The sequence below is a fragment of the Denticeps clupeoides genome, chromosome 13 (assembly GCF_900700375.1).
Source record: "Denticeps clupeoides chromosome 13, fDenClu1.1, whole genome shotgun sequence".
NCBI lineage: Eukaryota > Metazoa > Chordata > Actinopteri > Clupeiformes > Denticipitidae > Denticeps > Denticeps clupeoides.
In genome coordinates this window covers 7,337,030-7,352,904 of record NC_041719.1, presented here as the reverse complement: position 1 = coordinate 7,352,904, position 15,875 = coordinate 7,337,030, and the positions used below count along the sequence as shown (strand labels likewise).

The 15,875-nt window shown below is 40.8% G+C and overlaps 1 protein-coding gene and 1 non-coding gene across 5 annotated transcripts; both read right to left on the bottom strand.

The window, feature by feature from the left end:
* Window positions 1–2,366: 2,366 nt before the first annotated feature.
* il12rb1 (interleukin 12 receptor subunit beta 1) lies at window positions 2,367–12,681 on the bottom strand. 4 transcript variants are annotated; one of them, XR_003751727.1, is made up of 16 exons: window positions 12,529–12,681; window positions 11,740–11,878; window positions 11,452–11,621; window positions 11,227–11,369; window positions 10,725–10,755; window positions 10,282–10,398; window positions 10,104–10,186; window positions 9,802–10,015; window positions 8,128–8,259; window positions 7,935–8,036; window positions 7,523–7,651; window positions 7,231–7,383; window positions 6,814–6,904; window positions 6,665–6,734; window positions 3,005–5,822; window positions 2,367–2,844 (listed from the first exon to the last, which is right to left on the bottom strand). XR_003751727.1 is itself a non-coding variant. In XM_029001382.1 (15 exons), the coding sequence occupies exons 1-15, from the start codon at window positions 12,575–12,577 to the stop codon at window positions 5,442–5,444; spliced, it is 2,004 nt and encodes a 667-aa protein (XP_028857215.1). In that variant the 5' UTR covers window positions 12,578–12,681; the 3' UTR covers window positions 2,367–5,441. The 4 variants fall into 4 exon arrangements, 3 of the variants coding, with proteins under 3 accessions (XP_028857215.1, XP_028857216.1, XP_028857217.1); XM_029001382.1 differs by having other exon boundaries at window positions 2,367–5,822; XM_029001383.1 differs by having other exon boundaries at window positions 2,367–5,822; window positions 11,233–11,369.
* Window positions 6,366–6,549, bottom strand: LOC114802763 (U2 spliceosomal RNA). The gene has a single exon (XR_003751781.1). It is a non-coding gene; the product is annotated as a U2 spliceosomal RNA (small nuclear RNA).
* Window positions 12,682–15,875: the final 3,194 nt, after the last annotated feature.

Genomic DNA, 15,875 nt, shown 5'->3' with positions numbered 1-15,875 from the left:
AGATTTTGCATCAGGCAGCTCACAGACGCTGGAAAACCCACAAAAATAAATCAGCCATTTTGAGACTGAAATTGCAGGGACTTTGCTGCATGTCACCAGGTCCTTGCCTGTGGTTTGGCTGTTTCAAAATGGATAGCGTCCCCAACTGCATTATAAAGAAATGCGGAAGCAATGAAACATTCTGCATCCTGTTTTAACAGTTCATGGTGGGATGTTACACCACGGCAAGCTGGGTGACTGTGAAAACACCAGTATGCAGTATTCAGTGAACATGTCCTCACTGGTAAGACACTTCATCTTACTAGATTGGACTAAACAGGTCTTTTTTGGTAGATTTTCAATACATTGCGATATTTGATGTTGTAAAAAGCTTTTGATTCATTATATTGCCTGTCATAATTGACACTTGACTTTTCCCTTTTGTTTGCAGATGTTGTCAGGCTACTCCAGTGTAAGGAACTCCACAGACCCTCTGCCGAGATCTCTGATCATAGGATTATCTGTATCAGTTCCCATTGTCTCGGTAGCTATTGTGGTGTTGCTGGTGTGGATCATTTGCAAGCGCTGCAGATCTGATGACAGCTCTTTGGTAGAGGAGTCGAACGGTAGAGGAAAAGATTATGGGACTCTGTCAAGTCAGACGTCGGTGTCTTCTGAGCCAGTCTATGAGAACTATCAAGATGGGTTAATCTACCCTTTCTCTGGGAGACGTTCTACTGTAAAAGGCTGCTCAACATACAAGTAAGTGTTAATAACCTAACCTAATACACCATGGCAATTTCTTATGTGCAGTACGTGTTAGAAATCCACTCTATGATTATGTATGTACATACATTCTATGTGTACACACATACATACACATACTTTAATACACTTATACACAGTTATATAGTGTACTTTTTATATTATACTGTTGGCATAGTCTTTGGCATAGAAAGTGGACCTTCTACTGTCCACTTTCTGCCGTGACATTGTAAATAATTGTCTTACCTTATGTTACCTTATGTGCATCAGCATTTTATCAATGGTAGTAAGCGGGATTCGACCCCGGGTCTTCTTCTGGTTCATAGGCGAGTGTGTTACCCACTAGGCTACTACCACCCTATACAGTAAGCAGTGTCTATTTGCTCCCAAGTAGCAAAGGTCACACAGGGAAACTATGCATCCATCAATTAATATTAAGCACAAAATAAATTAGCAAGAAACTTACCACTTGGTAAATAGCGAACACTGCTTCTTTTGCCGTCCTACATTGCTACCTACCCTGTGGAATCGATAATACCCATTATTCCTTACTCCAGGGTGCAAACAGGATAGCTTGGTGCACTGGCATTTGCATCAGGGTGTAAAGAGCCCACCTTGCTATCTGCACTAGGACTGTGACCTGAACAAACAACCCAGGATAATCCAGTTCTGACCAGAGGAGGATGGGTTCCCCTTGCTGAGCTTTGGTTCTGCTCAAGGTTTCTTCCATATTTTTGCTCAGGGAGTTTTTTCTTGCCACTGTCACATTTGGCTTGCTCCTTTATCACCGTTTTTTAAATGTGGGCCAGTCTGTGCCTATGTACACTGTAAAAAGGTCTAAACAAATAAAAATTGATTGATTGATGCATCAGGCTTACATATTTTATAAAGTATAAAATAGCATCTGGATTTATATTTTTGATTTAGTTGGTTTTCATCTTGGTCTTACCACAGGTATGTTATTTATAATATAAGCCAGTATAAGCCAGACCACCCTTCTTGCAGATATTGTTGATAGACATAGACAAGCGTGGCATGATGTTTGTTCTCATATTTTGTGGAGGACGTTTTACTTTTATAAAAATTGTTAGTGGTGATATTAATAACTTTTGATGAGCCACGTTAGATCTCTGTCCAAGAAAAGCTGCATCCTAATAATTTGATTCCATCAGCATGCATGAAAGTATGTTTGGGTCTGCAGTACAACTCTTCGTTTCACTCAAGATCTTGTCAGATGAAAACTCACAATTTATGTGTTCCTCACATAAATTAACACCATCCCGGAAGAGCAGAAGAACACACTTTTTCCTCTCCTTCTACTTCTGACCACCTCAGATCAACCATCTTCTTATTCCTCTTTCATAAACACCTCCCTTCATATTCACAAACCTTCTACCACATGGTAAAAAATACAGGAAAATCCCTCGAAGCTATGGCTGTAATACTCTTATTACAGCTGTAATGCTGTTATCTGTCAGCAGTACAGAGAATTCAGCAGAAAAATCTACTGCTAATTTACAGTTTTTTCTTCTTCGTCTTCTTCTTATTATTATTATTATTATCAAATACCTTAATTTAAAAAAAGTGTGGTACAATGAATTCAGAAGAAAAATACTTTCTAGTTTGCAGTTTTTCCTTTTTATTATAATGATCAAATACCATAAAAATAAAATGACCAGACCAGGAGATAAGCAGAGAAATCCATTTATCTAACAGTTTTCTTTTACAAATATATAATTACCTTAAATGTAAGACAATAAAAAGTATGCAAGATATTCTCCTTTTTCAGTGTCTTCTCTGCACGTGTCCAAACCAACACGATCTAGCCTCTCCAACCCAAGCTGTCCCTCTACTATACTCATCTGTGAAGTGATTGTTTTTCTCATTGTCATAAACATCATAGCACAACACATGGTGCACACAACAAAATGTGTCCTTTGTATTTAACCCATTGCCTTTACTGTGCAGTGGGCAGCCATGAAAGGTGCCCGGGGAGCAAGGTACCTCACTCAAGGGGACCTCAGTGGCTCCTTGACAATTCGGTATTTGAACCCGCAGTCCTTCAGTTATGAATCTGGCTCCTTTCTTGCTTTGTCACTACTGCCCCATTCATGCGCCCATTCCTAATGCTCTCCATCCTTGTCACTCCCAACGCAAACTTCAGAATCTTTAACTCTGCCACCTCCAATTCTGCCATGTTATCATGTCCAACCCATAAAACATCGATTTACTCTTTTCACTTTTCTCCACCCATTCCAACCTGCCTGCACCCTGTTATTCACCTCTCATTTACACTTCCCATTATTCTGCAGTGAAGAGCACAGGAATTTGAACTTCGCTGTCCCCATTACCTTCATTCTTCTCCTCTGCAGCTATCCAGATTCTCTTCAACCTACCTGCACCCTACTCCCACTCCAGATCACAATGTCATGGGCAAACACCACAGTCCATAGGGACTCCTGTCTGAGCTCATCAGTCAATATGTCCATCACCATAGCAAACAAGAAAGGGCTCAGAGCTGATCCCTAAAGTAACCCCACCCCCACAGTGACCACATCTATCACTCGTACTGCACACCTCACAGCTGTCACACTGCCCTCATACATGTCCTGCACATCTTTCACACACTTCTCTGCCACTTCTGACTTCCTCGTACAAAACCACAGCTCCTCTCTAGGCACCCGGCCAAAATGAATCTCCTTCTGACATTCTCTGTGCTTCTGAGAGAAAACATTGCATCTGTAGTGCTCTTTCTTGGCATGAAACCACATTGCTGCTCAGTGGTCATCACCTTTCTTCTTTACCCAGTGTCCAACACTCTTTCCCATAACTTCATGCAACAACATCCTAGCAAGCCTGGCATGAGCATCCATCTTGGGTGATCTGATCAGAAGTGGACAGCTCAAAGAATAATCATGACTGCATCCATGGTACTTTGAAGATAAGATTGGATTGCGAGATCTATGGTGGCATCCATTGTTGATGTTTTGTTGTGCACAAATCCTTTTCTAATGGAGCCGCAGGTGGTTGACCTTTGCCCAAGCTCAGCTCCACCATCCCAACTGAGCCCAATATTATAGCATTAATCAGAATTCCTTAGAGAAACTGTTTTCCGGGTGGCACGGAAGTGCATTAATGCTGACCAGCTGAAATTAACAGAACAAAGGTCAGCACTTGCTTGTTTTATGATAACTCTCCAGCATAAGTGCACATTTCCCCTCAGTCTGTTGTTATCTGCGAAAAAAAATGCAACCTACTCACACTTCTCACATGCTTTGTGAAATGCTGTCTTATCAAAGGTTAGAGAGAAGAAATAGTGTTTTGCCACTAGACCTATCCTGTTTCCCTGAAATAATTAAATCAGCTATCAAATCACATCACATAAATAAATGACAAATCAGTTTGTAACTGTTCTTAAAAAAATAAAGGCCAGAATAAAAAATAATCTGTATTGTTAAAGAAGTGGACAAAATCATCACACCACTAACTTGATTTTTCTTTCCTCCACAGACAGGAACCTGTCTATGAAGAATCCTCTTGGGACTCACTGCAAAGCCAAATATATGTCAATGTCCCATATTTTAAAACTTAACACCTGAGCACAGTCTTCATATTACTCTCTTTCTGTTACTTTCCTACATTAAAATCTTTGTGTTTCCATTTATGGTCATTCACTTATACACCATACCTCCATGATCATCCTCAAAATATCATCCCCCCTCCCTCTGATGAATTAATTTTGTCCCGCTAGTTTATGAAGTGTTACGATTTTCTGGCTGTTAAATATATTTATCTAATTAAACTGGACCTCACATTGATGTTGAGCACTTTCCCTGTCATTAAAACATCCTTAAAGCAACTCATGCAAATATGCTTGAATTTGCCTTGAAATTGGATCTCTGGGTCCCTCTAGCGGTAAAAGTTATACTGCTCAGAATCAATTTGTTTTTTTGGTCTGAACTTTACTATACATTAGTCAAAATACACTGACTCTCATCTGAGACAGAGCCAGCTGCATATCAGCTAATAGGTCCTAAAATCGCTTCTTAATTTTAGACCTGTACCATTGATTTCTAAGAAGTTAAAATTTGCCAAAACAAATATTGCTCATAGCTCGTGGGTGGTAGCCTAAGAGGTAGCCACTTGACTAAGAACCAGAAGATCCAGGTTCAAACAGCCCTACTATCATTGTGTCCCTGAGGAAGACACTTAATCATGAGTGTCTCCAGGAGGATTGTCCCTGTAACTACTGATTGTAAATCGCTCTGCATAAAGTCATCTGATAAATGCTGTAAATGTAAATGCATGATGACTGTCATCTGAAGGTGAAAATGGTAAAAAGACAGCAATAAAATGTCATTCACATCACAACCCCAGAATGAGCTGGCAGTGACACCACAAGCAATTGAAGTACCAGTCCCTTCTGCACATGACTGTCACCCCACCCCAAAACTATAGGTTCACACGCATCTGCCACCCTCAGACGTGTAATAGTGAAACTATTTCATGACAATACAGAGCATAATAGGGCTCTGATTGTGTTTTAGGTCACACTTGTGTAAAGTTCTGGAAACCTCTGCATGTTTCAGCACCACTGTGTGCAGGAGTCTCTTTTCACATGGATGTTCAATAAAATCCCACTGAAATTCACACACAGTCGCTGCAATGTTCAGTAACTGAGATTTGTCTTGTGATGCCTAAACCGCCGTTCCTTCAAGGGACGGCTCCAGTTTTAGTTCAAGAAACGAGCTGTTTCTGTACACAGATGAGTGTCTCTCATCGTCATTGTCTTTATGGACATTGTCTGTGATTCTCAGCGTCTGCTTTTTGTAGTTGGGGTTCAGGAATGTGCAGGAACACATGTCTGGTAAACTTGTCACTTCATCGTCCTTGTCTTCATCCTCCTCCCCTGGCCCTTCTTCCTCATCATTGTCACTTTTACTTTCAAACACGCTTATGTCACGCCCCCTCAGCAATACACATCCCTCGTCCTCCAGAGAGGCCGCAGGACCCTCATCCAGTTTGCAGATCTGCATGAGGGTGACTGTGTGCACTTCCTCTTTCATCTGGCCCATGGTCTGCAGGGTGAAATGAGACTGGTAAGGAGTGTGCAGTTAGATGGCCTCGTTCAATGAACGTAGCCACTGCTCTCTGTCTCCTACCACTTACACTGAAAAGCACTTTCTACAACACTTGCACAAATTTAAAATCTGTTCTCAGCCTTTACTGTGATAAACAGTGCGGCAGTAGAGGCCTAGCGGGTAAGAAAGTGGACCCATACTCGGAAGGTTGTCAGTTCAACTCACAAACCCCCTTGAGCAAGGTACCGACCCCACACACTTTCAGTTATTGATGGCTATTTCATGGCTGCACACTGCTCGCCAAGGTGATATGCTGTGTTGCAGTGACAATCACTTTCGCTTTCACTTAAACATAAAGGATAAAGTGAAGTGATTGTCACATGTGATACACAGCAGCACAGCACACGATGCACACAGTGAAATTTGTCCTCTGCATTTAACCCATCACCCTGAGTGAGCAGTGGGCAGCCATGACAAGCGCCCGGGGAGCAGTGTGTGGGGACGGTGCTTTGCTCAGTGGCACCTCAGTGGCACCTTGGCGGATCGGGAATCGAACCTGCAACCTTCTGATTACAGGGCCGCTTCCTTAACCGCTAGGCCATGGAGCAAGCTCCTTTGCCGACTCCCTGTTCTAAAAATCCACTTAATATGTAGTCCCCCGCTGGGGGACGTATCAGATATTAAACTGATAAGAACAGATACTACACATGAGATTTCTAAAGGTGGGTCTTGCAAGAAAACTGACCAAACAAGCATTAAAAGAACCAGGTCATAAATTTCACCTTTGAAAGTGGTTCCCCTTATGGATTTGATCCATGTACATTAAGATGGTGTCTTACCTGACCATTCATATAGTCGACTGCTGGGGAGATGACAGGACTTGGCACATCTGGAAGTTTGCTCTGCAGTCTGGACAGCGTAAAAAAGATTTTTACAGAGTTATTTTATGTTATGAAAGTCATTCGGCATTCATTAAAAAAAAAGCTACCTTTTGAAAATGAAAGGACATATGGTGACGAAGGTCAGAGCAGCCAACCAGCCAATGACGTGTGACATGACCAGAGATGTGTGCTTGTTTGCTGCAAAAAGATTAACAAATAACTGAATGTATCTGAATAACTCAAATAATACAAAAGTGATTTAATTATTTCACATAAAACTAAAACAATCATTGCAACTGATTTCTATTTGACCTATTTGACAAAAGGTATAGAATTCAACCAATCAAGTTTTTGATGTGATGATTTGTTTTTATGGTTCACTGTACAAAACTGAATAGTTTAAAATAACTTTTTCCTTCATAAATAATATCCTGAAATCATAGCTTAGTATATTTATCCTAACACATATTTCTTTGTATATTAATCTTTCATTATATTTTGATACACAAATCAACAGGTGGCACCTTCAGCAAGGGTCTGGAAGGTCTTTGTGCCATTAGGACCATGTCCCTTTGCCGTTTCCCCAGCAACTGAGATGTTGTATTCAGTGCCGGGTGTTAGATTCTCAAGTGGGATACACAGCTGAGAAGGCGGAACCTTCTCCGAAATGAGTACATCTATGAGAAGGAGACAGAACCAGTGTTGACTCTATTTATTTTTATTTTAAACTGCAAGTTTGTCAGGCAGAGGGAGCCAATGAGCTAATCTGCAAACAGCAAAGGGAATGGGATGTGGAGCATAAAGAATTCACTTAACCCCCTGAGATCCAGATCAAATAGTGCTTCAGGAAGCCTCGCTGCTGCTGCACTGGAATCGGGTCCCAGCACACTTCGGCTGTTTGGGTTGTCACATTAATGTTGATGTTCTGTGGAGGACTTGCTGGTTCTGAAGCACAGGAGAACATGCGTTAATCTTCTGCTGTGAATGACATCTCCTCCATCCACAGTAAGATTATTCATTACCCTCACCTACAATCCCATCCCTGCCCTTTCTAGCCTGCAGACACTCTCCCCCCAAAACCACTGGAAGGTCAATGCGAGGTTCATAATATGGTGTGGTGACCTACGTCTGCATGTCAGTAACTGTTTTCACCATATGCACTAAAGTTCACTGAAAGATTACACCCTCCATTTAAAATGTCTGGAAAGACAAGCATGATGAGACTTACCTGCCTGTTTTCTATACACAGGACACATGAAGACAGTGCGATGGGTGCGCTCGTATCTGTCATGCACAAAAAAATAGTAGCGCACAAAGTCCTCCTCCAAATCTGAAATAACACGATCAGTTTTAACACAGAGTTTACTTTCCTATTCGACAGATTTTGTAGGAGAAAATTGAATGAGATAAAAGAAACTGACTCTTCTTTGGGTTAAGTTTTTGCATTTTGCTTTTGGTTTTTTGCAGTTGCAGTTCTCCATTTCCCCACTTGTAAAACTCCCAGCACAAATTTTTGGTTCCATTTGTGGCTTTTTGTAGATTTTCAGTGCAATCTGAAACAACAATGTCTTAAATTAATGTATACACACACACACACACACATACTTTTGTGTACATATTATTGTGTGTGTATATATATATATATATATATATATATATATATATATATATATATATATATTATTGTACACACACTATATTGGGGCAGTGGTGACCTAGTGGTTAAGGAAGTGGCCCCGTAATCAGAAGGTTGCCGGTTCAAATCCCGATCCGCCAAGGTGCCACTGAGGTGCCACTGAGCACACTGCTCCCTGGGCGCCTGTCATGGCTGCCCACTGCTCACTAAGGGTGATGGTTAAAAACAGAGGACACATTTCATTGTGAGCACCATGTGCTGTATCACAATGACAATCACTGCACTTTTATTTCACCTTGGGATTTGAACCAGCAACCTCCCGACAACGGCTATGCCACCACTGCCTAGGTAAGGAAGACATAACAACTTGATAATTTTTAATCAAAGTTCTACCAAATGCAACACATTTTTAGAAGCTGTTGGTGGAATAAAATGTCATTGAATAAAAGATGGTTTTAACATCTATATATTTATTACAGTGCAATGATTATATAATTGCACTCAGATTCTGAATCTTCAGGTTAATCAATATTGATTTTTTTTAAAACACTAAATCAATACTCAGGAATCCTGCATTTCACAGTTGGTGTAGAATCTAAAGGTAAGAGGGTACTGAGCAAAGCACCGTCCCCACACACTGCTCCAAGGGTTCCTGTCATGGCTGCTCACTAAGGTTGATGGGTTAAATGCAAAGAACACTGTGTCATCGTGTGCTGTGCTGCTGTGTATCACAATGACAATCACTTCACTTTCACTTCACTTTATTCCGGAGCAAGGAACTAGCTATTGCTATCTTTGTGAATCTGGGTATGAATGGAGATCCAGCATCTCCATTGATAGTAACCTAGTGGGTAACTACCTAGATAGTAACCTAGGCGGGTAACCCACCCGCCTCTGAACCAGAAGACCATAAAGTCCCAGGTTCAAACCCCACTTACTACCACTATATATATATATATATATATACACACACACACACACACACACACACACACACACAGATCATTACACAACCTATAAATCTTTTTAAACCATGTTTTTAAAAAGGTTTATAGTTTGTGTCATGATCTGTTTCAATAGCTTGATCAATATATCTCTGTACAACTCTGTACAACAAGTGGTAAGACCTGCTCCGGAATAGTGGGTCCATGATTTGTCAGCTAAAAAAAAGTTTGTGGACATTTTTTATTGTTTTTGGGAATATTCAGTTGAAATATGTGAAAGTGAAAGCGATTGTTATTGTGAAACACTGCAGCACAGCACACGGTACCCACAATAAAATGCTTTTAACCTTCACCCTTGAAAGGCACCTGGGGAGCAGTGTGTGGGGTCAGTGCTTTGCCTAGGGGCACCTTGGTGGTTCAGGATTCGAACCAGCAACCTTCTGATTACGGGTCTGTCTCCTTACTCACACCACTGCCCCAAGAAATGGCACATCCTGGACTGTACGCACACTTACTTTCCAAAAGCTGAACATGGGGAATATTGACTTCAGTACGAGAACTCCCCATTTGGTTGATGGCATAGAGAGAGACCTTGACTGAAGAGTATGTAACATTGAGTCTGTACTCAGTGGTGGTAATCGTCACGTTGCGCTCTCTCTTCTTACAAGGACAGGTGAAGAAGGACAAGTTATACTTTACTCCTCCCAAACAAGATTTGTTCGCAGGCGGCTGGGAAAAGTACACAGAGATGGTCTGTTACTAATCGCTGACGTCTCATCCCAGTTCCCTTTAACCAAATTGCCCCAAGCGAACTTACATTCCAGGTGAGTACTATTGTTCGTGTGCCTTTCAAATTGTGAGGCTCCTCATGCCATGTAACAGTAAGAGGATCCCGAATTTCTGTAACACACAGAGAAATATTTTCAGTTTTTTTTTGGTTTTACAGTGATTCATAAGCTTTAAATAAGCTGATAGAACAAGGAAGTCACACTCACCCACTGGCACAGAAATGGGGGTCCATTTGCTCCAGAGGGCATGCTGGATGTGCTTTGCTCTGCGTCTTATTTCCAAAATGTACATCAGATCATTCTGAAGGTTAATTTTAAAGGAATCTACTCAAAAACACATCAATACTTTTATTATTATGTTTTCCCACAACTTGTCAGCATGATGTAAGAAACATGAATGCTGAACACTTATGATCACAATATGATCTTTACAAATCTTTTATGAATGCTTAATTTTTTTAATCTTTTTTAAATCTTTCGCATGTTTTCGATTCCTGAGTGGGCCCAGACACCCATTTCATGTCTTTCATGTGATTAATGCATGATTAATAAAAATTGACTTGTGGAGTAACAAAGAGGTCCAGAATCTTATCTTTTTAGATAATCATAAAATGTAAATACTTTTATGACATAACATGCAAAAGACACACCTGTTATGTTGTTGCTTGTCTCAAATGTCTCCTAGAATAAGAGAGAAAGCGACATTAGACAATGATTCAGGGTGAAATTGGCTATTTGTCTGGTCTTAAAGTCTTAAAACAAGCCAAAATGTCTACAAGGTTATTGACACTCACTTAAAGGTGCAATTTCTATGATTTTGCTGCTTGGAGAATTGAAAATTAATTAAGTGGTACAGATTCAATCATTTGATCATTTGAGCTATTTGCATATTTAAAGTACTTAATAAATATTAAATAATTAATAATTAAATTAAGCATAATTTCCCATGGTCATCCAGTGGAACTACATATATAGCCAGATTTCAAATCTCAATAAGATGTGACAACCCTTCTGCTAAATCCTGAACAGTAACAAATTAGTTAGTATGTTAACATTGTGTGAAGAAAAACCCCAAAAAAGCATGATATAATTTTTTGAGGACAGTTACTGCTAACCCTGCTCCATGCCAATATCTGAAGATAAACACCTTACATTCACCCAGGCCTTGTGATCTTCTCCTGCTTCCCTGTAACGGATCCCATACTCTGCAGCCTTGTCCTCAGCTTTTTCACACTGGACGCTGAGTACTCCAAATGAACGTGACACAGTACTGATTTTAGGGGCATTGTACTTCACTGCCATAAGAAATTAGATCAAAAGACTTATCTTCAGGTTCATAAGATGAAAATTTTAAAAATGTTAATAAAAAGTGTTTACCCCACTGACTGAGTATGACCGAAATGACAGTAGAGTTGCATGTTCTCTCGCCAACGTCAGCTGACACCCATATATCCACCAGATTCTCTGTGCGAATGTCCTCTATTAAAATATACTGGTACCGACTCCTGCCGGTGTCAAAGGTACGCTTGAAATTTTCAGTTTGGTCCCTTTACACACCAAAAGAAATCATGCAGTGGTTGCGTTAAACAAGCATGTTATGGACTGAATGAAATGTAGAATTTTTATGCAGTCTGATTTATGATATCTTATTTATGACATGCCTACCGTATGTGAAGGGTGTATATGGCATCTGGAACTGTATCTGCTGATTCCCACTGGCATATAAAGTCTTCATCTGGGGCTGTGGTGTTCTTAAAACACTCGGGCTTGGGAACTTCACACGTTCTCGCCTCTATAAACAAATCTGAGTAAGATGCCATTGTGCTTTAAATAGTGATATAATTATATGGCATGTAACTACTGTGTTTTAATGAACTCCAAAATATATATTAAAGGCCTGTGGTAGTAGCCTAGTGGGTAACACACTCGCCTATGAACTAGAAGACCCAGGTTCAAATCCCACTTACTACCATTGTGTCCCTGAGCAAGACACTTAACCCTAAGTTGCTCCAGGGGGGGACTGTCCCTGTAACTACTGATTGTAAGTCGCTCTGGATAAGGGCGTCTGATAAATGCCATAAATGTAAATGTAAATGCAAAATGCCTTTTTATGATGTGTCAAGTGCAACGTACCAAGCAATGAAATATTATACCGCGATTCGTATTTCAAGACCTTTTATGATAAATGTCTACTACATACACACAGCAGTTTTACACTGTTCACACATAGGTTAAATACTTTAACTTAAAATTCAATATTTCAATACTGGAGACCAGTGTAATAACGCAGAGGAAGTATCACAATATTATTATGGCTTATGGATTTTTTTGCTCCATTCCTTTATATAAGCATGTGTATACATAACATAAGTAGATTTAAATGTAATATTTATCCAAAAGCTTTGGCCAGTGCTGTAAGCCACAGAAGATTGACGAGATAAGGAGGTGACATACCTGCCATGGCGGCTACGAGCAGAAGCACACAGAGCATGTGGGCCGCCATCACAAGCCAGAGGACAGTCCCCGCAGCCTGGACACACCTCGCTGATGGCAGAGTGATTCGCTCATCTGCTGCTTCTGTAAATGAAACGCTGGTGGGGACATGCTCTGTCTCTATCAGAATGAAAGCGGTGCAGCTACACCTCTACAAACCACAAAGGACATGGGGGAGGGGAGCCTTATCACTACCAACAAAAGTTTCCTCTAAGAATACCTATTTCACACATTGTCACATTGTCACATCTTAGACTTGTGCTTCAGGTCACAAGAATGAACAGGAACTTTCTAGAACTGGTGTATCTGGGAGACCAAAACCAATAGCAGTAAATGGCTTTGGAACCCTGAAACCAGCCCTTCTGCTCTTACATCCTCAATTTGTCTTCTCGTCCCATTTCCTAAAATGTGCGTCACCCTCACCTCTTCACCAAGGGCTCAAGCCCTCCACAATCTAGCACACGGCCTCACTTCTGCACAGTTAAAAACCAAGATTTTTAAAAAAAAGTGCCTGCCTGCGCGCTGCAGAGGCTTTCATCTCGGTTTGCCCCCTACCCGCAGATGTGATGTGAAAGTGTCTTGTCTCTTTCATTTTGGTGGAATGGCAGCTTTTTACCTCTCAGCGACTGAGATCACCTCGCTGCTGCTCGTAGGCATCCAGTCATCTTGGCTAAGATGCAGGGGGCAGATAAAATGTGTTTCAACCTACAGCTGAGATCGACAGGGTTTCTCCGAGACACAAAAATCGGTCTTGATGGGAGTTTTTTTTTAAACAATAGACTAGCAAGAGTGATCAAAAAGCAAATAGGAACTTTTTTGTGGTTCTTTGATACTAATTGATGCTGGCAAATCATTGAAAAATTCACTAATCATTGTAAGGGTGCTAATTATTGTGTACATGTACAAGTGTGCTTAGCTCTCAATACACCCCTGAAGGAGGGACCACGGTCAAATACCTCACACCTCATTCACACCGGCTTCTGAGTTTTCCTTTTTGCTTTAAGGTGCATCAGGCAGCAAGAAACCACATTACGTGGTCTGCTTGTCAGCATGTATTCTACCCCCATTAACATTTCTCACGACGAGGGTGGCTTTCTGGTGGTCGAGCATCAATGAAAATGTGGATGTATTACTTCTCCCACAAGCCCTAACCGCACAGAGGTGTCAGTGGTTAATAACTGGCATCTGAACGATGGACCAGCGCTGGTAATATCAATTATTCTTATTAACCCGTATGATTTTGATGTTGATTCTGCAAGGATGCACTCATGGAAACAGTACCAGTGGGCATTAATAGTTGGTGCCCGTTGCTAGACCTGCGCTAGACCATTAGCAATGAGCACCAAACATTGTGTTATGGTGCATAAAGCAAATGAATCATCTCCCACCTCCACCCTGCAAACGTTTAGTCATAATTCAATCTATGCCATTTACCAGTAAAAGTGCGCCCTTTTTCCCAAACTGAACAAAGTCTACGCCGTCATCTCACCAGAAGGGAGTTTTTATGGTCCTTCTGTTGAGCTTCTGGGCTTTCTGTGTCACTGTACCATCAAATTCTATACGTCAAATAAATGCCGCGCTGTTGTATCCTCCACACGTTCATAAATCTTACTTTTCGTGACCACGGGAGTAAGGCCAACAATCTAGCACCTGGCTGTGGGTGACCTAGATATACTTACCGAAAGAAGCCAAACCAGCCAAAACAAGCAAAGATCTAAATGTCAAGAAACCTGTGAAAACAGGGGGCTTCCACATAACCCAGGGTTTTCTCATGGGAGCTCTTTTATGTAGAAACAATTCATCAAGAGCGGGTATAATTTTTAAACTTCAGAAGCTTCATTGTGTGTTTCGTGCACTCTCCAACGCCACTGCAGCTCCGTTGCAACGTCTCCTCAGTAAAATGCGCTGGTATTACCAATCAGTTGCCATAGCAGCCATAGAGAAGGCCACTTCAGATTAACATCTTGCTCGGGAGGGTTCCAAAGTTCCCTTATAGCATTAAAACTGAGATAACAGAACGTGATCATTGGGTTGAGGCTATTTGTTCAACCCAGTCTTTTGTCAAAAGTATACTCCACTGCACTTAAAATTACTCAGCCGCTTTGGTTGGTGGAGAGCCTTTTTAGGTTCATCATGCATTTTAATTTGCATGGCAGGGTCATTTCTGTTCATCTGCTGGGTCTCCAAGCCTCGGCATTGCACACCTGTGCCTTTTACTGTGTTGAGAAGGTTTGTATAAAAAAATCCAATAATATCTGGACAATTTTATTCAATTTTGTTTCTTTTATGTAATCCCACAAAATGAACATTTTTAAAGTGATCACGTTGTTTTTTAAATAGGTACAAGCATCGGGGCTTTTAGACGCACACGGCCTTTCCTTATACAGGTCAACCTTCTGAGGTTTTCTGTGACAGTTGCTTTGTGCACTTCCTGGAATGATGACAGCACGCTTTTCAGAAATGTTTTTACTGTTTGCTGAAAGGCAGGGGAAACAAATAGCAAAAGTGGAACCAGATATTTTTACTTTCTTCAACTGATGGCAAAATATTAGGAAATATTATTTAAAACAGTCAAATTATATTACCTGTGAAGGATGTGCCATTTTATGTTAAACGTCATTTTATGCTTACCACAGTGAAATCATCTTTTGTACCCTGATTGTCAACAAGTAAGTTAAATGTGTAATTTCTAGGCGTTGCTTTGTGCTGAGCGTTACGTTGTAAAAGGTCCTCCTCTGATCCTGCAAACATTGTGTGGGATGTAGTGCCACCTAGTGGACGTTGTTTTTAAAAGTTTTTATATTTTTTATATAGGATTTATATATATAAATCCTATTTATTCTTCTATGTGAAGAGCAATTTCTACAAGCCAGTAATTATTTACTCATCACCAATTAGCAATCAGGGGGGGGGGTCATAGGCAATGTACCCACAAGTGCATGTTATAGGCCATTATGGAAACTGGGAGTCAGTAATGACTGGCCTGTGACGACTAAAGGCTGCTCATCGGTCGATTCTCAGCGCTTGCCACTGTTTGGGTGATGCATATTTTTGAACTGCGCTGGTGCACAGCTCAAGATAAATTGGCCAAAAGAGAAGACAAGAGGGGAAGGTAAGTCCTTGTAACCATGGTTACCAGAGGACCTCAGTTATTGCTATATTCTGCTGCAACAAGCTCATCCAAACAATGAGCAGAGTGGGGGAAGCCCGAGCAATGTGTGCAGCACTTTTGGTTCATGATAGCGTGTTATTATGTGCCTGAGAACTTTATGCTTTTCAATTAAAACATCACTCGATACTATCATTTG